At 59.3% G+C, this 23298-nt stretch overlaps 1 protein-coding gene across 4 annotated transcripts in view; it reads left to right on the top strand.

Moving 5' to 3' along the window:
- AKNA (AT-hook transcription factor) overlaps positions 1–23298 on the top strand; it is a 72814-nt gene that overhangs the window by 17394 nt on the left and 32122 nt on the right. For 3 of the 4 annotated variants that reach the window (XM_075905905.1, XM_075905903.1, XM_075905904.1), the window contains exons 2-4: positions 9989–10490; positions 11618–12861; positions 13925–13999. In XM_075905905.1, the coding sequence (XP_075762020.1) occupies positions 10175–10490; positions 11618–12861; positions 13925–13999 (1635 nt within the window). In that variant the 5' untranslated portion in view covers positions 9989–10174. The remainder of the gene's footprint in view (positions 1–9988; positions 10491–11617; positions 12862–13924; positions 14000–23298) is intronic. The other variant, XM_075905906.1, reaches the window with a different exon arrangement.

Below are 23298 nucleotides of genomic sequence, written 5' to 3'. Positions count from 1 at the left end.
CGGTGATCCGTGTTCAGAGCCATTCCTTAGGCTGTGGCTGAGTCGTGCCGGCCCGGACCTTCGTGTGAATCCAGGTCCAAACTCTCGCCAAGCTCTTTCCCAAGGCTGAGGTTTGACCCAGGCTGCAGACCACCTGGAAGCTGGGGGATGGGGGGGGGATCCAGCCGGGTTGGTTTTGGCCTAGCTCTGCGAGAGAACAATATGTATGGGCTTCTCAAACTCAGGTCGCTCATATGTACGTCTGCAGCACACAGCTGGGTGGCTAAAAGTCGGGCAGTGAAAACACTTCCACGCCCTAGTGGCGCCGTGGCGTTGCCGGCAGAAGAGATGCTCGTGGACCATTTCCACTAGTCCTTGCCATGGCGACACGGCCGTGGTGCTGAGCTGTGTCGTGTAAATGAAAGGGGCTTTAGGGGATGTGGAGAGAGGGCAGAATCTTCTGCAGGAAGCAGGTTGGGTGACTGGGCTGTTGTGGGGGTTGTCGAACTTCGGAGGGAGGTTAACTTCTTGGCCTGAGTCTTGCACTGGATGTTTTGGTCCCTCTGGGCTGCCCCGCCCCAGGCTGGCACACGGGATGCTGAGAAACCTACCAAGGTATGTAGTTCCATTCTGCTGCCTCCAGCAGTCGAGACGTGGGCAGTTCTGACATGGGGTAAACCGCCGGGCATCCTGGGTGGGAGCAAAGTCCAAAAAGACTCCACTAGGTCCTACACAGGCAGTTCGTATGTGTGAGTTGGACGGATTTCCCTCCTCCCCCTGCCACCCAAAAAACCCAATCCCCAAATGCTTTTGGGCCTGATCCTGGCCCCCCTGCTCACCATGAATTGCCCGGTAGCCCCAGGTTACTCCTGGAGCAAAGCACGACTAGGCAGGCGTGCGTGCGTTTGGCAGAACTGGGCTCTCCGTGTCTGAATTAAAAGCCCTGGGCCTCTTTCCACGGGCCTGCTCTGATCACCTGCTAGGGTCATTGGTGCAAGAGAGGGCTGCAGCCAGAGGCAGCCTGCTGAACAATGGTCCCAGAGGATTTCTGGCACTCTCCTGGGCCTTCTGCAGCTGCCGCTACCCTGCAGGACACTGGACTAGATGGACCAGTCATCTGATTTGCTGTGGTCATGTCTGTGCTCCCAGGATCCTTTGCTGCTGACATTGCTTTTAGCAGGAGTCTCCTTTCACCAACAGTAGCCCAAACAACCCTCAGGCATTTCCCTTCCTGTTTGCCGATCCAGCTAATACCCCGTCGAAAGCTGCAGTTCCTCAGGGCACTCCCTCGGCCCCTCCGATGCTGCCAGTGTGATCCTAGCACCAAAGCTAACTCTCGGTATTGCTAATGGCAAGGAAAATCGATGCTGGCAGCCTGGTATTCGCCCTGGCCTGGATTACACAGGCAGGTCAGTGTAAGGTACGCCACCCAGCTATGCAAAATGCGGAGCTGGATTCGATTTACCTTAAGTCCAGCTGTCGCAGTGTCTACGCTGCAAGAGGCCAACAGGAGCCCGTATTCCCGTTGGTTTCCCTTACTCCTCATAGACCGAGGAGTACTGACTGGACGCCAGCGGGGGGTTTCCAAGCATTTGATTTGTGGGTCTACACGAGAGCCGCTAAATAGAACACTAGAAGACCGACTACAGAGGGTCGCTCTTCTCCGTAGTGTGGACGGAATTAGGGCCCTGCTAAACTCATGAAAAACGTGTCATGGACTGTGGCAATCTGGTCCTTTATGTGTTTTTACCCTATGCTATGCAGATTTCAAGGGGGAGAGCAGCATTTCTACAGGGGGTCCTGCCCCAAAAGAGAATTGCAGAGAGGTCACCAGGTTATTTTCGGGGGACAGTGACAATATTGCCACCCTTACTTCTGTGTTGGTTTTTGAGTGGTCGAAGAGCGGCAGCTGTTGGCCGAGCGCCAGCAGCAGCAGCACAGCAGTCAGGGTGACAATAGCATACCCTGCCCTCCTTCCTTCTGCGCTGCTGTGGGTGGCACTCTGCCTTCAGAGTTGGGCTCCCAGCCAGCAGCTGCCTCTCTCCAGTGCACAGCTCCGAAGGCAGCGCCACTGCCAGAAGCAGCACAAAAGGAAGGGGAGCAGTGCCGGAACACCCCGCACAATAACCTTGTGACCGCCACACAACCGTAGGACCCCTACGATTACCCCGCCAAGACATTGCAGACTAACATAGCTGAGATCATGACATTTGCAATTTTAAAAATCCTGTGGTTAGGAAATTGACCAAAATGGACTGTGGATTTGGTAGGCTCTAGTCAAAGCTCTGTCAGCAATAGCCTAGCTTTCCACTCAGTGCCCGCAAGCAGCCCTGCAGGAACCCACTGCGCAGCCTGAGGTCATGGGTCAACCTGTAATAACACACCTGGGATGGAGGGAGATGTTTTGATTAAAGAAACCAATTAAGTTTCCCCGGGGGCAGGGGTGTGCTAATTAACAGTGAGAGAAGCAGCTCTTTGGTCCGTGAGTAAAACTGAATGAATGAGTCTTGGCAGCATGGCTCCGAAATGCAAATGGCCTGGATTCCCGCTTTCCCGGGGCACAGGGCGTGTGTTTCGCACCGTTTGGCTGGGTTGTAAGGAGAGTTCTGCATGTAAGCTGCATGCTTGTGCAGCTGCTCAGGCAAGATTCCAATGCTGCCCAGCTGATTAGCAAGGCTAGGTTTGTTACTACTGGCAGTGCACATGTGCACATGCCTGTGTGCACATAAAATTTATTCCACACATGGATGGAAAAGATTAAAGGGAACATTGGTTGGGAGTCCACGATTTGTCAGTGTGGCTTATAGAGAGTTTGACGCTCTACTCATGTAGGTTGTAGGGAATGTGTATTGATAGCTGTGTTTGATGCCGAGAGAGAACCAAATACCAATTTAACACCAGTTATCTCTTGAGTGATGCTGTTTTCTCTTGTGATTGGGTCTGATTGTAGTCCTGTTCGGGATGTTAGGCAGGTTGTAGCGATACAGGTGCCTCAGAACTGCAGTAGCTTCTGAAAGGGTGGTGGGTTTTGGGAGTTTTACAATGGAAAGGAAGCAGAGCTGGGGAACCCGGACATGAATCATACACCTTTCCGGACTCCTGCTTCTGTGCATGCCGACACACGGGCTGTTGATGCTGCGAGCCCTAGGTTTGCCAACGTGGCCTCTGATTCTGGGCAGCCAATTTAAGGCACCTTGGGCTCGATTCTCACTGGTGCTGCGTTCCCACCACTGGTGTCAGTGGGACCTCTGGGTGCTCAGCACCTCTACAAATCAGGCACTCAAATCAGGGACAACTTTAGAAAATTTCAGTTGAAAACCCTGGGCCAGAAGGAAGCCCCCACCCCCACCCCACCCCCCAGAAACTCCAGGTCCTGTGGCCGCCTGATGTGGGTGCCCCTCACAGGTGTCTGGGCCACTTCCAGTCCCACTGGAGATCTGAGACCCTCCCTAAGCACCGCTTGATGGAAAACGAGGAATGGGGGAGTCTCTAGCCGCCTTCCCATACGATTTCACAGGTTGAAACACCGAGGAGAGTTAGTGAGTAATCCCTTCTCTACAGGCCACGAGTGGTTGCCTGCGGCTTTGTGTGCAGCTTCTTGACGGCTGTCGCAGGAGGCAGGTGGGAGAGAGCCGGGGATGGTTCTAGGCAGAAGCCATATGACCAGGAACCTGAGGGTGGCTCTGTTTGCATTAGCCCAGCCCTACAGCCCTTCTACCGTGCTCCTCCCCAGAGCGTCCGAGTGTCTAGCAGGGGCCTCCTGCCGACTAGGGCGGGCCCCTCGGCAGGGCAGTGTGGGAGAAGCTGGCGTCAGGCGCTCCAATGCTAGCCCCGGCCTGTGGGTGGATATCGGCCTCCGTTGCTCCTGCCTTTGCTCTTGCTGGTGATAACAGGAGGGGGCAGGAGAAGACTGGAATGGCCAGGCTGGGTCAGACCAAAGGCCCATTGAGGGATGCCCCAGAGGGAGTGAACACGGCAGGCAAGGGATCCATCCCCTGTCGCCCGAACAGAGGCTAGGGAGAAGATGGGAGCTGGCTCTGTGTGCCCTGCCGTGGGCTCGGAGCTGCTCCAGGCTGAGGGAAGTTCCCACTGGCTCCGAGCTGCGGCTCCAAGCGGCTGCCCTGAGCCTGAGGTAGCTGCGGTCGCAGCAGGGTGGTGCTGCCACTGCTGCTCTGGGGCCGCCTGCTCACCTGTGGTACGGGGGGTGCGTGTCTGGAGCAGGCCCAGGTACCAGTTGCTGAGAGGGGGTTAGATGGGGCGCGGTGTGGGGCGCGGGGCGCTATGGACAGGCCTGATCTCCCCCCAGGGGAAGGGGTCAGAAGGAGTCAGCACTGCCCGTCAGGGAACTGCAGTATCAGGAAACTAGGCAGCACAAGAGAACTCCTGCCCCCTGCCGTCTCCCCCTCCGCAGAGGGATTCTGTAGCGCTGGGCTTGGCCCTTTGGCCAGCGTGGGGGCACAGCTGGCAGCCCGGGCCGAGCGAGGGGCAGTGAGCCTGGGGCGTTGTGCTGGCCGGCCGGGAACGGGGGTTGAGGCCTGTTGGGGAAAGAGGCTCTTGCTGATGGGGGGACTGAGGTAACTGGCCGTGGGCGGAGGCGCGTGGGCCTTGTGTCAAGCACAAGCAGCCTGCCCGGGCCTGTGTTTGCAGCGGGAGGGTGTAAGGAGAGAGCTGGGGTGTGTTTCGATCTGTGCTGAATTGTGGGCTGGGACAGGGCCCTGTTTCTCCCGGTTGTGTAGGGCTTCGCCCAGCGGGGCCCTGGTCCTTGAAGGTGCTGCAGCCACAGAGAGAGGCTAGTGGCTGGAGGGGGCCCAACCTGAGCCCCCTTGGGGAGGGGCTGATTTCTGGGGGGGAGGGTGTCTGACAGGCCCTTTGAAAGCCTCTCCGTTTGGGCTCTCCAAGTCACTGGGAAACCCCGGGCCCCAGGGAGAGGTAGGGACTGCAAGTTCTCCGGTCCTGCCTCGGGTCATCCGTGGGATGCGTCAGGTGTATCAGCCTGTCTCTTTCAGGCACCGTCCGACTTGCCCTCCACACCGACGCGTCTCCGGGCAGACCGCGAACAGGCTCCAGGCTCAGTCTGGCTGTTCTCTGATTTCACCCCCTCCCACCTTGGGCTCTCGTCCCCCGCTAGCTAGCTCGGCCTTCCAGGAATAAACTCTGGCTGACTGCTTCTCGCCAGACCCCGCGCAGCCTCCGGAGCGGTGGGGAGAATGGAAGGACCCCGAACGGCTCCACGTCGGCCCCCGCGGCCTGGAAAGCGCGAGCGCCTCGGAGTTCTCCGTCCTGACACCGAGCCCCTCAGTGCAAGACCCTGTGGTGGGCTGTCGGGGCAGGCAGTGCCCTCTCTGCTCCCAGCTGCCCTACGAGCCCCGCTGAGTCCCTTGCTGAGTGGCCCGGCCTGGGGCGGGGGGCAGCGGTGCCAACCGCCACCGTGAACCCGGGACAAGGTGTATGGAGGTGGGGGGCTTCCCGCGGTGGGGGTGGCTGGGAGCTCCGGGCCTCTTTGAATTTCCAGGCCCCAGAGCAACTGCCCTGTTTGGCCCCCACTCCTCCCCGGCGCTGGGCCTGGCTGTGGGCAATGAGTCTCTGCTGACTGAGCCAGGTGCCTTTGCATTCGCTCCTTCCCCTGAATCACCCTTGGCCGGTGGGCGTTGGTACACGGCACAGGCTACAGCGAGTCCGGGAGTGGCTCTTCCTGCCCCCCAGCGCTCTCCTCTTGTGGGCCCCAATTAAAGACCCACGTGGTGCCCGTTGGGTAGTGTCACTGCTCCAGGCGCCGGCAGTGGACTCTCAGCCCCACGCCCAGACGCGCTTGCCAGGGCTGGTGCTCTGGGATCTTGGTGAAACCTGACTCTGAATGCAGGAGCACAGGGGTTAACAGCCACGCTCTGTGGAAACCTTTAGGTCTGGGTTTGTTAGTCGCTGGGTAAACTGGGGCTTAACGTGAGGGGTGAACTTAATCCAGGCATGAGCAGATGGGTATGCACGTGCCCTGTATTGGACAATGTGTGCCCTGCAGTGGACGGCAGTGCCCAGTTGTGGTGCAGAATTGCCCAGCCGTGTGTCATAGGCCCTATATTGCTAATAGCTAAAGGTGATTTTCCATAGCCCCAGTGAAAGGGGCCTGCGTTTTTGGCGCAGGAGGATCTCAGTTCTAATCTCAAGGGCACTAAAGGTTTGAATGGCCACAGTGGCAGGGAAGTCCTAGGTCAGTGGTCCTGGGGTGTAGGAGCAGGTTTCAGGGGGACTGCGAGGCAGGACAGGCATGAGACTCCCTGGGGACCAGGGCAGAAAGCAGAATACCCACTGCACTGGGCTGAAGAAATGTAGCGTTGAGGGGTGGGAGCTGCTGCGTGGGGCCTCGGGCAGCTGTCCTGCTTGCTACCCCCTAATGCCGATCTTGGCTTTTGTGCGCAGAAAAACCAGTTGTCGTGCCCCACGAGGGCAGTGGAGTTTTTATAGTTTGTTGGGGAGCAGGCTCGGAAAGAAAAAGGGTGAGAACCCCTGTGCCAGGTGGTTGGGGCTTGTGATACCTTCTTGGGATGAGGGGGACCCTGGGGGTTGGGGTCACAGCTGAGAGAACATTCAGCTTCCTTGGGAAGAGAGGTGAGCGGAGCAGTTTCTGGGGATGATTTTGCTCCTGGCTGGCAGGTGGGAGGAAACGGTCTTGGGGCAGGGCCTGGCAGAGGAATCAAGGGAACCACAGCGCTAATGCTGGGGCAGCCGTGTGGCTGGCAAGCTGGGACCTGCCAGCACGCCAGGGGCTAATGGTGGAAGTGGCGCTTTAAACATACTCAGCTGTGAAACTGCCAGGCAGGCACCGGAGAGAGGGAGACCGGTGGGGGATGGGGAGTGGTTAGAACTGAGATCCTCCTGCTCCAGAGCACAGGCCCCCTTCGTTTGGGCTATGCAGAGTCACCTTTAGCTGTTAGCAATATAGGGTCTTTGACACACTGCTGAGCAATTCTGCACCACAGCTGGGCTCTACCATGCACTGCAGGGCACACAGCATCCAGTGGGGAGTGGCTGTTTTAGTCTTTGATTTTTCTTTTTTTTTCCCCCTTCCCAATCATGGGCTTGAATTTGGCTGAGACCAAACTGCAGTGAACGGGGAGTTCTCAGCCCAGGAGCGGCCCATTGGCATCGGACCTGGCAAGCCTGCGTCCGGTGCTGCTGGTTAAAATGCAAGTAGACGCTGTGCTGGGGGCCAGTCGCTTGCTGGTGCACAGAACAGGAAGGGCTGGGCTGCCGCCGAGCCAGGTTCCCCGTCGCTGCGGGGGAGACGAGGGCATTTGGGCTTCCAGGGCCTGCTCATTCCTTGGCCTCTCTCCACTGTGTGGTGCCCGGATTGGTGGGTTTGTTCCATGGACACCTCCCCTGTGGGAACCGGGCTGAGCCCCAACACTCATTGCACACAAGCCCCCACTGATTGGCTGCTTGCTCCCCTCCTGGAACCAGTTGCAAGCCAGTGATCTAGGCCTCGATGGGCCCCATGTCCCCTAAGCCGCTCGGTGCCTGCCCCAAAGGGGATCAGCATCCCCAGGAAAGCCGCTGGAGCCCGAGGGTGCTGTGCACCTGCTTGTTTGCCCGTAGGGCGGCCTGGCGGTAAAGCAGCTTCGCTTGGCCTGCAGCAGCCAGGAGCAGGCAAACAGCCTGCGTAGAAATCTGGGAAAGGAAGGGAAGGGCGCAGTGTGGAAGAGGGAGCCGGGCTGAAACTGGCTGGTGGAGTTCAAGCAATGGCGCGAGGCTCAGTGGTTTCAGGGCAAGAGGATGTTTGCTATTGGACAGCCACGGTGGCTGAGACACGTGCTCCTGCTCGTGCGACACCATGGCTGGCCAAGTACGTGGGTCCCTGGTGGCACACGACAGGAACGTGCAAGGCGGTGTCACGACAGGAGCGTGCAAGGCCGTGTCATGCCCAGTAATGTGTCGGGTCCTGTGTCAGCAGGAGGGAGAAGCAGTGGGGGGGAGAGGGGGACTGGCGGCAGGCAGCTTGCCCACAGAAGGGGTGCAGATCACCTGCTCCTTGTGGCCCCGCGAAGAGGGCAGCAGATGGCCTTGGTGATGTACTGAGGTCCCCCTGCTCCGTGGCAGGCAGTGGTCCCATGCCCTCTGGCTCCCCCAAGCAGGGCCAGGCCAGTGCCCCCCCGCAGTGGTTTGGGGGCTGGAGCCGTGTGCTGAGGATGTGAGAGCGAGCGCGGGGAGGGCTGCATGGAGACAGAGGAAGGGGGAAGCGAGAGCAGGGCTCTTGGTTGGAGGGGGAGGGTGAACACGCAGCTGGCTCAGCTGTGTAAGAGCCTCCCCGGCTGGCGGGGGGCTGGGAGCTGCCTCTCACACAATGCCGAGGAACAATGGGAGCCTGCCTAATGGAGCCTGGGCAGCCACAGCGGCTCCCGGGGGCATCCCGGCACTTGCCGCGCTCCAACCCCGCATGGGACGGAGTGGCACTGCCCCCCCCCCCCCCCCAGCGAGGGGTCCTGCGGCCGCCGCCGGCTGGGGCTGAGAGTGAGGGGAGGGGTGGGGGGAGGAAGGGCAGGAGGTTTCGCTGCTGCGTGCAGGGGGGGGCAGGGGAGCTCTCGGCACCTGGGGCGAGGTCTCCGCTCCCCAGGCCCAGCCAGCATGCACCCCAGGCAGCTCTCGCCCAGCGGGTGAATCCTTCTTCCCAGCCCCAGTCGGAGAGGGGCTGGCAGGTCACCCCGTCGCAGGGCTCCCCCCTGGTGTGGTGCCAGGCTGGCATTTCTCAAAAGCTGTGTGGAGCCAGGGCCTGGCACAGCTGGGAGCTCACGACAGCCGGAGCCCCTCACCGTCCCCTGCGAGCCTCCTGGAATTAACTCCCCCGCCCCATGAACACTCCTGCCGTGCTGCTGAACGTGCCCGAGAGGCGTCCACCCAGCCATCGGCTGCTTTGCTCACCGGCCCAGCGGGTCCGACGTCTCCAGCTGCCCCCACAGGCGGAGGGGGGGCAGGATGGAGCCGATCTTGGCTCTGAATAGGCTTTGGGGTGGGAGATCTCCCTAGCACTCGGCCCCACTGAGCAATGCCTTGTTTGTGCGACCTCCCGGCCAGGCCCTCCGCTGTCTCCTCTGCCCCGGGGGGTGCCTCCTAGTGCCCACTGTGAGTGTGGCTGGCACTACCCCCCCCTGCCCTGCCCCGCCCCAGCCTCTGACCATGAACACCAGGCACGCCTGACCAGGACTGCAGACCGGGGGCCATGGCAGGTCTTGTCATGGCCAGGTGAAAGGGGCCTGCATTCACCGAAGGCCTGGCGTGACCGTACGGCCGGCCTGCTCACTGGCTAGATTATGGTTGAGGCTCGGCAGGTGTTGGCCAAGCTTCCGCGCCCGGCATCACACCGAGCGAGGCTTTGGGAGAGGGAGGGGTGTACAATTGCAGCCCGCCTGCCTGCCTGCTTATAGAGCGGCTGTGAGCCCGGGCCTGGGCTGGGAAGAGGCAGGGAGGGATTGTGTCTGCCCTGTCCCCTGGGAGGCAGGGCAGGGAGACAGCTCCGTGGGAAGGAAGCCGGTAGGCCCGGAGCCTGCCCGGCGGCTGAGTGCACTGCCGTAGGACGGGGCATGGCCTAGCAGAACGTGTCACTGAGCAACTCTCTGCCGCTCCCGCAGAGCTAGTATGGGGGGGGGCTGGCGGGCTCAGCACCACAGCGAGTGGGCAGAATTCCACCGCCCCATGAGCCACGTGGTCGGAGACCCCGACGTGGCAGCGCCCTTGTGACGCCTGGTACGGGCAGCACGGTGTCGCGACAGCATCCCTGTGACGCCTGGCCCGGGCAAAAGCGGTGGGGCCTCCTGCCTCATCTGGGGAGGGAGGGTGCAAAGCTGAGGTGGCTGGCTCCCTTTGGCACTGGGGAGAGCTGGGGGGGGAAGCTGCAGGCAGTAGCTGACATCTGTGAGCCGGGGGAGGGGAGAGGGGCTGTCTGAATAGAGCCCACTGTGTCCGTCCTGGCTGCTGCCATTAAGCGTCTCTCCCTCCCGCGACTGTCTCCTCTCCGCTGCAGGCAGGACGCTGAAGCGCCGAATGGAGCCGCGACGTGAGCTGCATTTCCCCAGGAAGCCAGGTGCCCCCAGCCCCTGAAGCTTTCTCAGCGCCGGCACCTGGAAATGATGCGCGTGAAGCCCCTTCTGCCCCGGCGGGTCCCTCCTTAGCCGGGCGTCTCGCCCTGCCGGTCGCCAGGGAGCAGGACATGGCCAGCTCAGCGCCATGGGCCCGCTGGGGAGAGACGGACCTGGGCAGCGGCTCCGGGCGCCGGCAGTGCTGGGCCGAGGCGGCGGAGCAGGACGCTGAGAAGCGAGTGGAGGTGAATGGACTCATGGGCCAGTGGGAGGAGTCCCCGGCTCAGGAGCCCTCAGAACTGGAGTTCCTGGAGCTTTCCCTGGGGTCACTGTCCCACGGGGGGCTCTTGGCACAGACCGACGGGAGCTTCGACCTCAGTGACCCGCAGGAGTTTGAGTGGGGAGAGCCCCGGCGGGATGCAGACCGTGCCGGGAGCCCACCCACCGGTGAGTCAGCGCTCTCGCTTGTCCCCCTTTTCCTCTGGTAGTCTGCAGCGATAGCACCCATCGGAGAGCAGAGTGACCACCACGGGGGACTGGTGATGCCAAGGCGTTGGGGGTTCTCTCCAGACCCCAGGAGTCTGCTGGGACCTGGGAAACGCAGCTCATTGCCTTGGAGAGCACAAATCCCGCACTGCGTGTGTGTTAATAGGGATTGACTCTAAAATGCAGCTGCCTCTGGGGCGGAACACTGCACCCACCCTATGTGCAGCGCAACGGTCTAGTACAGGAAGTGAGGAATCCCTCTGTATCCAGTCGAAAGCCCAGTTGGCATGTGGCCAGCACATACATGCTAGCAGTGTCCTTTCACCTGCAGACAAACGCAGAAGGGGTTTACCCCCAGGGCCGGATTAACTCTTCTGGGGGTCCAGGGCTAGTAGATTTTGGGGGTCCAACTGGCGCTCTGTGGGCAAAAAGGGGTTCAGTGTGTGAAGGGGGGTTGCCATGGAGCAGGCTGGGGGTAGGGATGAGGGTCTGGGTAGGAGGTAGGGTGCTGGAGTGGGTTGGGGGTGGGGAGTCTGAGTAGGATGTAGGGGGCAGGGGTGGGGGTGGAAGTGCAGGTCTGGAAGATGGACTTACCCCGCTGCAGGGTGGGGAGCTCTGAGCCTGGCAGGCCAGACCCAGGCAAGCCCCGGGCTGTAGGTTCCCCACCCCTGCTGTCATGGAACAAGAGGGTGCTTAGGAATGATCAGAAGGCAGTGCCTGTTAAAACAGCAGCACCGGAAAGAATGGCAGGTTCCCTGGGGGTGACCGGTATTTCTCTAAGTCCCGTGGCCTGTGGGAGCCGCTGGAGCAGGAGATGATGGAGACGAAACACAGGTAGCAAAGTAGCCCGTGTTTGTAAGAGACGACAACCCGCAGCCCCTACAGAACACTTTGACCCAAGGAGGTCAGTATCGTTATTGATAGTTACAGATGGGGAAACTGAGGCCCAAAGTCCCCCAGCAGCCCAATGCTAGAGCCAGGAACTGAACCCAGCTCTCCTGAGCAGCTTTGAGGGCCTTGGGTGAAATCACATGAACAAAGAAACGAGGAAGCACTTGGTGGCGGCTGCACAATTGTTTGTTTTCCAGATGAAGGTGAGGAACTGGAGCATGATGGGACACAGGAGGACCCAACCTCCCCTGGCTACTGGCACCCGCAGGGGGACAGGCAGCTGGACATGACGGAAGAGGACGAGGACAGAGCCAGCTCAGGGGACGTGGCAAGGCAGGAGGGGGGCTGGGAGGCAGGGAGTGAAGGGGAAGGTTACCCGGAGCTCTCCTTCGAGGCCCAGGATGGCTCAGGGTACAGCACCAGCCCTGATGGGCTGCGGGACGCTGAGGCTCTGTACGGGGGCTATGGCAAGTCCTTAAGCATCACCACGGACAATGAGGAGGAGCTTTCCGGATGCTCTGATGTCAGCCCGCCCCCCTCCAGCACCTTGCCGGAGCACCCCCACCGGCCAGCCCAGAGAACCGTGGCTGATGCCTTGGAGAGCCTGAGCCAGCTGGGGGAGAGCCTGGAGTTCCCCCCAGAGACGGAGTTCTCCTCGCCCTCAGGCAGGCACCTGGCCAGCCCTGGGCTGAGCCCGTTGCCCGATTCCACCCGCTGGAACCGGAGCCGGAGCCTCCTGCACCACCTGTCTGTGGAAGACCTTCAGAACGCCCCAAGCATCGACGCAGAGACCTTCCCAGAATCCTCCTACGCCGAGAGCCTGGAGGACCCTCCCCAAACCTTCTCCAAGGCCACCTCTGCTGGTGGAGTGAGGGCATCCCTCTGCCACCTGGTGCCTGCGGCTGAGCCTTCGGAGGGCTCTAGGCTCCAGGCAGCGGGGACTCTCCGTGCCCTCCGGCAGGCTGGCAGCCTGCAGCAGGACAGGGCACGGAAGCTGAAGATCATTTCCCCGGCACTCCCTTCCAAGTTCAGCAGGCAGTCCAGGTCCCTGAGCCCTCGGAGGAACGCCCATAAGCAGGCAGAGCGGCCTGGCTCTCCCAAGTCAGGCCCTGCCCGGCCATCCCCGGGTACCGCTGAAGCCTTGCCTTATGGCCGAGGCCAGCTCAACTACCCGCTGCCGGATTTGTCCAAGGTGGAGCCGCGGGTGAGGTTCCCAAAGGACGATCAGAGCTACCGCCCTCCGCGGGGCAGGACTTTGCCCATGAGAACCAGGGGGCCAGCAAGCCCCGTGGTCTTCAAGTCTCCTGCGGAGATCGTCCGGGAGGTGTTGCTGAACAGCGCAGAGGGATCCCCGCAAAAATGCCCTACCCCTTCCTCCACCGTGGTGCCCGAGGAGTTCAGGTCTCCGAAGGAAGCCACCGAGCTAGTGCAGCAACTGCAGGTAACTTCCACCTCTCACTGGCTAGGGAGACCTCCCCAGGAGGAGCCCAGGGAGCTCTGCACAGGGTTGAAACTGAAGGGCTCTGCTGGGGGAGAGGAAGCTGGGCAGGAGGCAGGGGCAGAGCATGGAGGGAATGGATGTTGGAGCCTTCATCTCTGGGTGGCAGCTTTGGACTAGGAGACAGTGCTGCCTGGGCCACAGAACCCTGGGGAGAGGATCTCAGGAGTCGTCACGTCCGGCCCCCGGCCCAACGCAGGGCCAACCCCAACTCAATCAGCCCAGCCAGGGCTTTGTCAAGCCGGGACTTAAAACCTCCAGGGCTGGAGATTCCACCCTGTCCGTAGGGAACCCAGCCCAGTGCGTCCCACCCTCCTAGGGAAATAGTTTTTCCTAATCTCCAACCTAGACCTCCCCCACTGCAGTTTGAGCCCATTGCTCCTTGTTCTGCATCCGCCACCACTGAGAACAGCCTCTCTCCAGCCTCTTTGGAACCTCCCTTCAGGATGTTGCAGGCTGCTGTCAAATCCCCCCTCACTCTCCTCTTCCGCAGACTAAACAGACCCAAGTCCCTCTCATAGCTCCAGCCCCTAATCATTCTGGTTGCCCTCTGCTGGCCCCTCTCCAATGCGTCCACATCCTTTCGGTAGTGGGGGGCCCAGAACTGGACACAATGCTCCAGACGTGACTGGCTGCTGGCAATGCTCCTACTAATGCCCCGTGTCCCTCCAGCACTGCTACGGGCCAGGACACTGCTTGCTAATGGCAGGGCGCTGGAATTAACACTAGGGAGGCCGGAGTCACCGCTCCGGGCGGTCTCCGGCGGGCATGTGCTTAAACTTTGTTGTAGCAAGTCTTGGCTTGCAGGCTGAACTCTGAAGTCCTTGTTGTCTGAACCCTGGATGCCCATTTCCGATTGGCCGGCACGCCCAGTGCTTGCGCCCACGTGCGCCACGCCCTGTCATATCCCCCCCCCCGGCTCACTGCTCCACCAGCCGCCTCTTGGACCCCCTGCTCTATAAGTGCTCAGTGACAGGTGCTCCCCTGACGTGTGCTCTGCTTCCAGGAGGACTACCACAGACTGCTGACCAAGTACGCTGAGGCCGAGAACACCATTGACCAGCTGCGGCTGAGAGCAAAGGTACAGTGGCCGGGGCTCGCGTCGGAGAGGCGCCCCTCCTGGCAGATGTTGTGCCCCGCTGCTGCTGGGGCGGGCGGGCTCTCAGGAGCAGGCTGCGTGTGAGATAGACGATAGTAATGAAGGTGGGGATGTGCCGTTGTCTGTGTTGGAAAGCAAAGGGCTTTCCCGCGACCATACCGCAGCGCGCAGAACCTCCATCTCCTGCCTCTCAGTCCAATACGCTAACCACTGGCCCACGCTGCCTTCTGGCCTGGGATTGCTCAAGGCCTGCCCCTTTTCAGGGTACTACGGCAGCCCTGGTCCCAGCCAGAGGCAGACAGTGCCAAGACAGCCAGGAAATTGCACCATAAGTTACCCAAGCCCTTCGGCGCTCCTGAAGAGGTTCCTGTGTGGGTGGAGCTCTGTAAATGTTGTGTTTGGTTCCCATGTCATCTGGCCTGGGGGGACGCTGGAGCTCTCTGAGCAAGGCAGGGGAGCTGCATGCAAGGATCTTCAGCCTCCAGAGCTGTACCCCACACGCACGGGGCGAGTGGCTGCGATCCGCTTCAGCTTATGCAGCTCAAGGGCAGTTCGGAGGCTCCCCTCAGCTCCCCTGCCTACAAGGGGGTCTGTCTTCAGGGTCCAAGCAGAATGGATTCATCCCACGCCCGCTGATTTTCATTCCCCCCCCCCCCGCCCACCCGCGTTGGCTCAGTCCGACAGTGCGCACATGGCAGGCTAGCGGCTCCATCGGAACCTGGCTCCCAGCAAAAGGCTCCAAGTTGCAGCAGCCCCAGCACTGAATTGGCAGCGTCCTTGCACACTGCCGCTCGCTTCCTTCCCCTTTCGGGGCAGCCACAGAGCTGCGGTTGAGCGAGTGCAGCGCCAGGGGAGCGACACTGAAATCTGGCGCAATGTTACATTGCAAAACCTCTTGCGCTGTCTCCCCGCCTCCTCCCCCTTCCTGTCTGAGGCCGGCCCCAAAAGAGACGCAGCCGGAGCGGGGTGTTTGCTGCAAAAACTCCTCCGTGACCGGCCTTGGGCATTTTGACATGGCTCTTGCATTCAGGCCTCTGGTAGGTTCCCTTGCTCTTCGTATTCCAGCCAAGGGGTTGTTGCTGGGAACCTTTGCAGAACGGCAGGGCCGATTCTCCGTTACCAGCACCCTGCGATGGCGTGAAACCGCGGCTGTGAGGCACACGCTGTGTGCAGTGGCACTCGGACATGGGAGCTGACCCTGCTGTTGTGTCCTTGCTTTGTATGTAGCTGAAGCCAGGGCATAATTCACCGTGTGCCCAGACTCTGGTCTGCTGCAGCCCTGCTGTTTCACTCTGTCTAGGGTACTTCTCTGCCCTCAATCCCCATAGCACCTTGTATGTGTCTTCACAAAAGCCGTGGGTGGAAGGCAAATGCTGTTACCCCCATTACACAAGGGAAACTGAGGCACAGAGAGCCAGCTCCTCAGCTGGTGCAAATTGTTACAGCTCCATTAACTTCAGCGGTGGCTTGCCCATGGCCTCAGACGGCCTCCCAGTTTCCAGGGCTGGATTTGGGACCATCAAGTCTGACCTCCCATATAACACAGGCTGTAGACCTGCGGCTGTGCAAGAACAGGGACCTGGCACCATAACCATTAGGCAATCCTCCCTCTCGCTGCTCCCTGGCATTCTAGGCTGTCGCAATACCCCCGCAAAGGCTAGCTCCAAGCAACTCTGTTCTTTGACACCAGTCCCCTTTAGCCGTCTGTGCCGTGCCTTACGCACCCTCCCTCTCCCCAGCCCACAGTGGCTCGGCGCCGGGCGCTGCTGTCAGGAACTTCTGGCTGGCTAGAAGGCGGGTGATGGGGCGCACCGTGTGCCAGGGTGGGAGCCGTCCGTGTGCGGTGGGGAGGGGTGGCTGGGCGGCCGCACTCAGTGTGGGGACGGTCTGCCTGGGGCGTGGCGTGGGCTGGGGAGGGAGGCTAGGTCTGTGTGCAGGGGCACAGGTGAGAGGCAGGACGGGTTCAGCGTGGAGGAGGTGCTGAACAAGGTGGGGCTTGGGGCGCAGTCGGAGGGCAGGGAGGAATGGCGCGTGGACGGGGCTTGTTGGAGAAGGGGTCTGTGGGCGAGGCCTGGGCGTGGGAGGAGGGGAGGGACTAGCTAGGCCTGGGGTGAGGGACTCTCGGCGGGGGGGCTTGTGTGGGGTGAAGGGCCTGTCCATGAACAGGGTTTGAATGTGAGAGCTCAGCAGAGCATCTCCCTTCCCCCCCCCCCCCCCCCCCGGCCTGCTCTGCGTCTGGCCCCCGTCTGCGAAGTCCCACCCGGCCTGGGCTCCCCTCCAGAGCGAGGTGTCCCCTTGGCTTTCGTGGCACATCGCCCTCTGGCACCGGGTGCAGTGCGACGGGCTGACCCGTCTCAGGGCAGCACCCCACGTGCTGGGAGCGCCCCGGGCACGGGCAGGCTGAAGGAGCTCTGTCTGCCTGCTCCCAGGTCCCAGCAGGCTGCAGCGAGGGGCCTCTCAGCACCATGGCCCTGCAGGTGGATGGGGCGGGTGAGAGCTGATGAGCTGGTCCTCTGGGGCTCCCCTCTCTGACCCAGGATGCTGGGTTTGGCAGAGAGGCTAGATCTGCAGTGGAACCTTTTTTCCCCTCTGGCTCTTGAAGTGACAGTGCGGCACCCGAGCGAGCGTTCTGGCTGATCAGCAATACACCCTCCTCTGCATCACCTGGGGCAGGGTGAGCGCCAGGGCTGGTCGGGGGGGACAGACACCCTGCTCTGCTCCGGTTGAGTGGCCTGTCATCTTGGGCTTTGCCCTGTTGCAGCATCTCCCTTGAGAGGATCTCAAAGCACAATGCAGAGGTTAAACCTCTCCCCGGAGGTAGGGCTTCTCCCCCGTCTACACGCAAGAACAGAGACCCCCGAGAAAGCGAAGGGCTTGATTTTCAGGAGAACTGAGTCTCCTCTCCCCCATCTCGCTGTCCCTGGGAATCACCAGGGCTCAGTGCTTCTGAAAAGCAGCCCTCCAGTGACTTGCCCAAAGTCACTCAGCAACTCGCTTCTCCTTTGGGGGACCAAGGGAGGGAAAGAACCGGGGAGTCCTGACCCCGGATCCTTGGCTCTAACCATTAGGAAAGACTTTCCCTCGCTTTAGGGAAAGCAGCGTTAGCTTTAGTACCTACCAGATCGACGCACTGACTTGTTGGTCAGCATTCTGCATGGGATCTGTACCACCGGCCCCCTGGGGAAGCCTCCCCTAGCCCCCCTAAAGCAGAAGTGAGAGTCACAAACCTGGCCTGTGCGCACAGATTGCAGGTGACAGTAATTGGGGTGAGGGGACAGGCGGAGGGTTTGGGGCCTGCTCTTTAGGTCAGGTAGGTAGTTAGGGGTCTTGGTCCCGCCAGCGAGGAGTGTCATATAAATACCTGGATGGGTCTAAGCCCCAACTGTTATGCTGATGGCTTATCACAGTGCCTGGTTAATTAGCCCCAAAGGGGGTGGGTCTTGCTGGCCCCGGGCTCTGCTGTCTGAGTCTGAGTGACTGGCTGATAGGTGCGTGTCTCAATAGAAAAACACCCGCCTTCCCAGGCACACGCCTGCCTCTGCTTCCCGGGAGGGGAAAGCGTGTTAGCCTGGCTGCAGCTTCCTTGATGGGTGGTGGGAGCACCGTAGCATTAGCAGCTGGCTCCCCAAATGCCCTCCCCTCCTCCCCCGGGTCTTTTCCCCACAAATCTAATGTGTCTCTGTGATCTCTGGCCTTCCCCCCCACCCCACCCCCCCACTTTGTTTCAAGCCCTTATCTTTGCTCATCAAAGCATGGCAGGTCTCTCCGTGCTAATGGATCGCCTAGAGCAGCCATTGTGCTGGGCGGGGGGGGAGGTGGGCTTTGCAATACAGGAGTCAGTAATCTCCCCGGCATTGTGTGTGTCCAAACGATTGTGTGTCCCGGGTGATCACACTGTACCATCTCAGCGCTCATGTGGTGTCCATGATGTTCTGGCGTCCTGTATCGTAGATACTTAAATGCCCCTCTTCCCTGTAGTATCGGCGCGCCTCACAATCTTTAGTGGCTATATCCTGGGGAGAAGGGCCATGCTGTTATGCCCATTTTACAGATGGGGAGCTGAGCTACAGAGATGGAAAGTGACTTGCCCGAGGTCATGCAGGAAAGTCAGTGGCAGAGGAGAGGCTTGCCCATCATTCTTCCATGTCCCTGCTAATTTAGTAACCACTGGCCCACCAGCATGTACCCAAGTGACCTCCCTGTAATCGTCTTGCCAGCCATGCATCAGGGCTGTCCCACTGACTTTGGGCAGGTGCCTTCCCTCTGCTCACAATCCCGTGACTCACTGGGGTCTCAAGCTGGGGCTCCTGAAAACCAAACAACCCTCCCACTTAGTCCCAGTCTAGAGCAGAGCCAGCTGTTGAAATCAGCAGCAGACTGGGAAGGAAGAGAGGTCTCGTGGGCAAGGCTCTGAGCTGTGGGTTCAATTCCTTGCTCTGGTGCTGGCTCGCTGTGTAGCTAGAGGCAAGTTACTTTCCATGTCTCTGTGCCTCAGTTTCCCATTTGAAGGCGGAGGAATACTCTCCCACCTGTAGTCTGTCTCGTCTCTGTAGCTGGTGCACTCTCTAAGCCAGACGCAATGGGGCCCCCAGTCTCCGTTATAAATAAATATGATGCATACGCTGTCTGGCTGTACGAGTCGCAAATTCTCTCTCTCTGTCCCCAAGAGCCGGCCTCTTGCTGCATTCTGGCACCAAACTGCCTGGCACCGACCCGACATGGCAGAGAGCGGGGCAGGCGATTTGCAAGGACAAATCCATTCAGGAAATTCACCTCCCCTCTGGCTTTGTGCATTCTCCCCAAACATGCTGGCTGCACAGCTGTGCGCTCCGGCCGAGGCATGCGCTGAGCCAACACGCTCCAGCGAGGGGTGGCTCCCACACTGCCTACCGCTGCTATTGCTGCCAAACAGTGGGGAGGTGTAAGCCCCTGCCTGGGCCCTGGGTGGAGTCTCTTGTATCTCAGGCCATACAGACCCGGGGAGGGGAACAGGGGCAAGTTCTGTGGCAGAGCTCACGTGCAGTTATGGGTATATGGGAGAGATGCTCCTTTCTCACGTCCATTCCTGCACCCTGTGTAGTCTCTGCTTCCCCTCCGTAACTAGGCTGGGTGCTGGATGTCCTCCTTGGTGTCGGGCATGCGTGTTGAGTGGCTGATAGCTCATGTTGCTGGTTCCCGGCCACTCTCCATCACTAAAAGGGATGAAGAGGCGAGAGCCGGGTGAAGAATTGATTCTTTTGTTGGAGGGATCAACCAAAAATCCAGAACAAGAGGGTCGTTTCTAATCAAAACTGCCGGGGGTGGGTTTTTTCAGTTTTTCTCGCTGAAATGAAAACCCCAAATTTAAAAAATGAATTTGGGTTCAGCAAAACTAGCCCATGTTGCTTCAGAATGAAATGCTGCAACGATGCGTCTCGGAAGCGTTTCCAAATTCTTCTCTTTCGGCTGAAACAGTGAGTCAAACGGGACCTGAATTTGCAAGTCGTGTCAATACCCCCCAAAATGAATTTTTCAGGAAATTTACTATTTGCTGCCAAAATGATGCCTAGCTCCAGCCAGGGATGTCCACGGTTCACCGGTGGCCCGGCGGGGCTGGAGCAGCCTACCACCCGGTGCAGGCAGGGGGCTGCCCCAGCCCAGGTGGGAGCACGCCAGCCTAGCTAGACTGGAACTGTTCCCCACCCATGCGTGGTGCAGCGCAATGGGCCCGGCTGGAACAGCCCACCATGCTACAAGGGGGGGGCACTCCAGCCCAGCTGGGCCTGCCATGATGTGGGCAGGAGGCACGCCAGCCTAGCTAGACGGGAACAGTTTCCCCGCTCACCCACAGTGCAGTGTGATGGACCCAGCTGGAAGAGCCCATCATGCTACAAGTGGGGGGACACTCCAGCCCCGCCTGTAGTGGGCCCAGCCTAGCTGGAGCAGCCAGCTGAGCCGCGGGCAGGAGACGCTCCAAGCCCAGCCGGCCTGCCACGGTGCAGGTGGGGGCCACGCCAGCCCGGCCTGCCCCATTTAAACGATTAGCTGGTGGAATATAACGTTTAATCATTTAACTGATTAAATGGGATTTTACAGCCCGAGCTCCAGCTCCTGCTCCCAGCATGCAGCTCTCCGGCAACACGGCTGCCTAGCTGGGCATGAGACGCTCAGGCTGAAAGCCAGGGGCTGCGCTGGAGAAGGCCTTGGAGCAGTTTTGACCGTTTGGAGTGAAATGTCTCGAGGTCCGTTCCACGGGGCAGGCTCCCTGGAGGCTGCAGGTGGAAGCAGAAGCCCGAGGGGTTCCAAGCAGGCAGCTCACCGCAGCGCTGCCATGGCCAGAGGCTAATAGAGGGCTTGTGGAAGGGCAGCAATAAGGCAAGAGCCCGTCCAGATGGGCACAACCTTGCCCTCTGTCTTCACCTGGGCTCCTGGGAGTTTGGGAGGGGGGAGAATTTTCTACCGAAAATTGAAAGGAGGAACTTTGGGGCAAACTCCTACCGTCCCTTGGGTAGCGGGGCAGGAGGACATGGGTTCTGAGCCATGGTTCAGGGCGGGGCAATGAGCAGATGGGGGGATTACTGAAATCCAGCTTAGCCCTCTGCCAGCAGAGGAGGAATGAGAGCTGGGAAGAGGCTCAGGAGGCAGAGGGTGGAGACAAGTGTCTCGGTGCTGGGGCCGTGATCCTGTTTCTGAAGGGGCTGAATTTCTTTGCAAGGACACGAAATGCAACTTGAGCGAGAAGAGCTGTCAGGCAGCACGAGCCTCCTGGGGCCAGCTCGTATGCGTAATCTCGTTGCTCCTTCCGGGCTAAAAAGAGACCAAAGACAGAGTCTAGCTGGAAAATAGTTTGGGGAGAGAACTCTGCCTTCTGTGCCCAAAATCGGAATGGCTGCGTGCACGCATTTTGTTGCGTGTGGGCATGCATGCATGTTTGTTTACGTGGGGTGTTCACGTGTGTGCATGTTTGCACGTGTATGCACGCATGGATTTGAGCAGGCACGTAGATGCACATCTTCTGCTTCCTTTATTACGCTCTAATCCGGCCCCTGGCTTGCCTGGATTCAGTTCCTGAGGCTCAGGAGGTGATCAAGCCCTGTAAAGCCTCCCCCCCTCCCCCCCGTCCAGACCCTGCACCCTACAGCCCTCCCAGAACCCACCAAATCCCAACCCACTCCTGTACCTTCCTTCCCTCCCAGACTCCACACCCCCAGCCTGCTTCCCAGCAGCCCCCTCCCACACATGAACCCCTCATTTTTGGCCCCATCCTTCTGCATAGCAGGGCCCACAAAATCTACTAGCCTGGGCTCCCCTAGGCTCTGGTGTGCCTGGGGAACGAGGAGGGGTTTTTGGTTTAGTTTGGTTGTTGGTTTTGGGGGGGTTTTGCTTTTGTGAGGCCCTCGACTGATTTTTCTCTAGGTCAGCGGCCCCCTCCCCAAAAAAGATTCTCCACCCCTGCGCTAGTCCCGCTCCATCCCCTCCACCTTGCTGCACCCCACCATTAGCCCTAGAACACTAGGGCTGCAAGAGACCTGACGAGGTCATCAAGTCCAAAGCCGGACCAACCCCAACTCAATCAGCCCAGCCAGGGCTTTGTCAAGCTGGGACTTAAACACCTCTAGGGACGGAGATTCCACCCCCTCCCTAGGGAACCCAGCCCAGTGCTTCCCCACCCTCCTAGTGAAATACTTTTTCCTAATATCCAACCTAGACCTCCCCCACTGTAACTTGAGCCCATTGCTCCTTGTTCTGCATCCGTCACTACTGAGAACAGCCTCTCTCCATCCTCTCTGGAACCTCCCTTCAGAAAGTTGAAGGCTGCTGTCAAATCCCCCCTCACTGTTCTCTTCTGCAGACTAAATAAACCCAAATCCCTCAGCCTCTCCTCGTAGGTCATATGCTCCAGCCCCCTCATCATTTTGGTTGCCCTCCGCTGGACCCTCTCCAATGCATCCACATCCTTTCTATAGTGAGGGGCACAGAACTGGACACAATACTCCAGAGGTGGCCTCACCAGAGCCGAATAAAGGGGAATAATCAGGTCACTGGATCTGCTGGCAATGCTCCTCCTAATGCACCCAAATATTCCATTCACCTTCTTGGCTACAAGGGCGCCCTGTTGACTCATCTCCAGCTTCTCATCCACTGGAATCCCCAGGGCCTTTTCTGCCAAACTGCTACTTAGCCATTCAGTCCCCAGCCTGGAACAATGCTTGGGATTCTTCCGTCCTAAGTTCAGGACTCTACACTTGTCCTTGTTGAACCTCATCAGATTTCTTTTGGCCCAATCCTCTAATCTGTCCAGGTCACTCTGGACCCTATCCCTGCCCTCCAGCATATCCACCTCTCCCCCTGAGGCGAAGATGAGTCTGTAGTTCCCTGGATTGTCCTTCCCTTTTTTAAAGATGGGCACTATATTTGCCTTTTCCAATCATCCGGGATCTCTCCTGATCTCCACGAGTTTTCAAAGATAATGGCCAAAGGCTCCGCAATGACATTTGCCAACTCCCTCAGTGCCCTCGGATGCATTAAATCCAGACGGATTTATGTAGATTTAGCTTTTCTAAATAGTTCCTAGCTTGTTCTTTCCCCACCAAGGGCTGTCCACCTCCTTCCCATACTGTGTTGCCTAGTGCATTAGTCCGGGAGCTGACCTTGCCCGTGAAGACAGGGGCAAAGAAAGCATTGAGTACTTCAGCTTTTCCCACATCATTTGTCATTAGGTTTCCTCCCTCAGCCAGTAAGGGCCCCACCCCCTCTCTGATCACCCTCTTATTGCTAACATGCCTGTAGAAACCTTGTTACCCTTCACATCCTTTGTTAGCTGCAATTCCAACTGCGCTTTCGGCTTCCTGATAACTCCCCTGCATTCTCGAGCAATATATTTATACTTCTCCCTAGTCATCTGTCCAAGTTTCCACTTCTTATAAGCTTCCTTTTTGTGTTTAAGCTCACCAAGGATGTCCCCGGTAAGCCAATCTGGTCGCCTACCATATTTGCTTTTCTTACTGCACATCGGGATGGTTTCTTCCTGTGCCTTCAATGAGGCTTCTTTAAAATACTGCCAGCTCTCCTGGACTCCTTTCCCCATCCTGTTAGCATCCCCGGGGATCCTGCCCATCAGTTCCCTGAGGGAGTCCAGGGCTGCTCTTCTGAAGTCCAGGGTGTGTGTTCTGCTGCTCTGCTTTCTTCCTTTGGTCTGAGCATATTCTGGGAATATGCTGCAGTCGCTTTCCTTGGCGTGGAGGTTGCCATCTCTGAGGGTTCCAGAAGGGGTGGTAGGGCCTGATGGAGCCAATATTTAC

This window comes from Pelodiscus sinensis, chromosome 22, assembly GCF_049634645.1.
Source record: "Pelodiscus sinensis isolate JC-2024 chromosome 22, ASM4963464v1, whole genome shotgun sequence".
NCBI classification, from domain to species: domain Eukaryota; kingdom Metazoa; phylum Chordata; order Testudines; family Trionychidae; genus Pelodiscus; species Pelodiscus sinensis.
The sequence above is the reverse complement of the archived record's forward strand: the minus strand, read 5'-3'. Positions and strand labels throughout refer to the sequence as shown.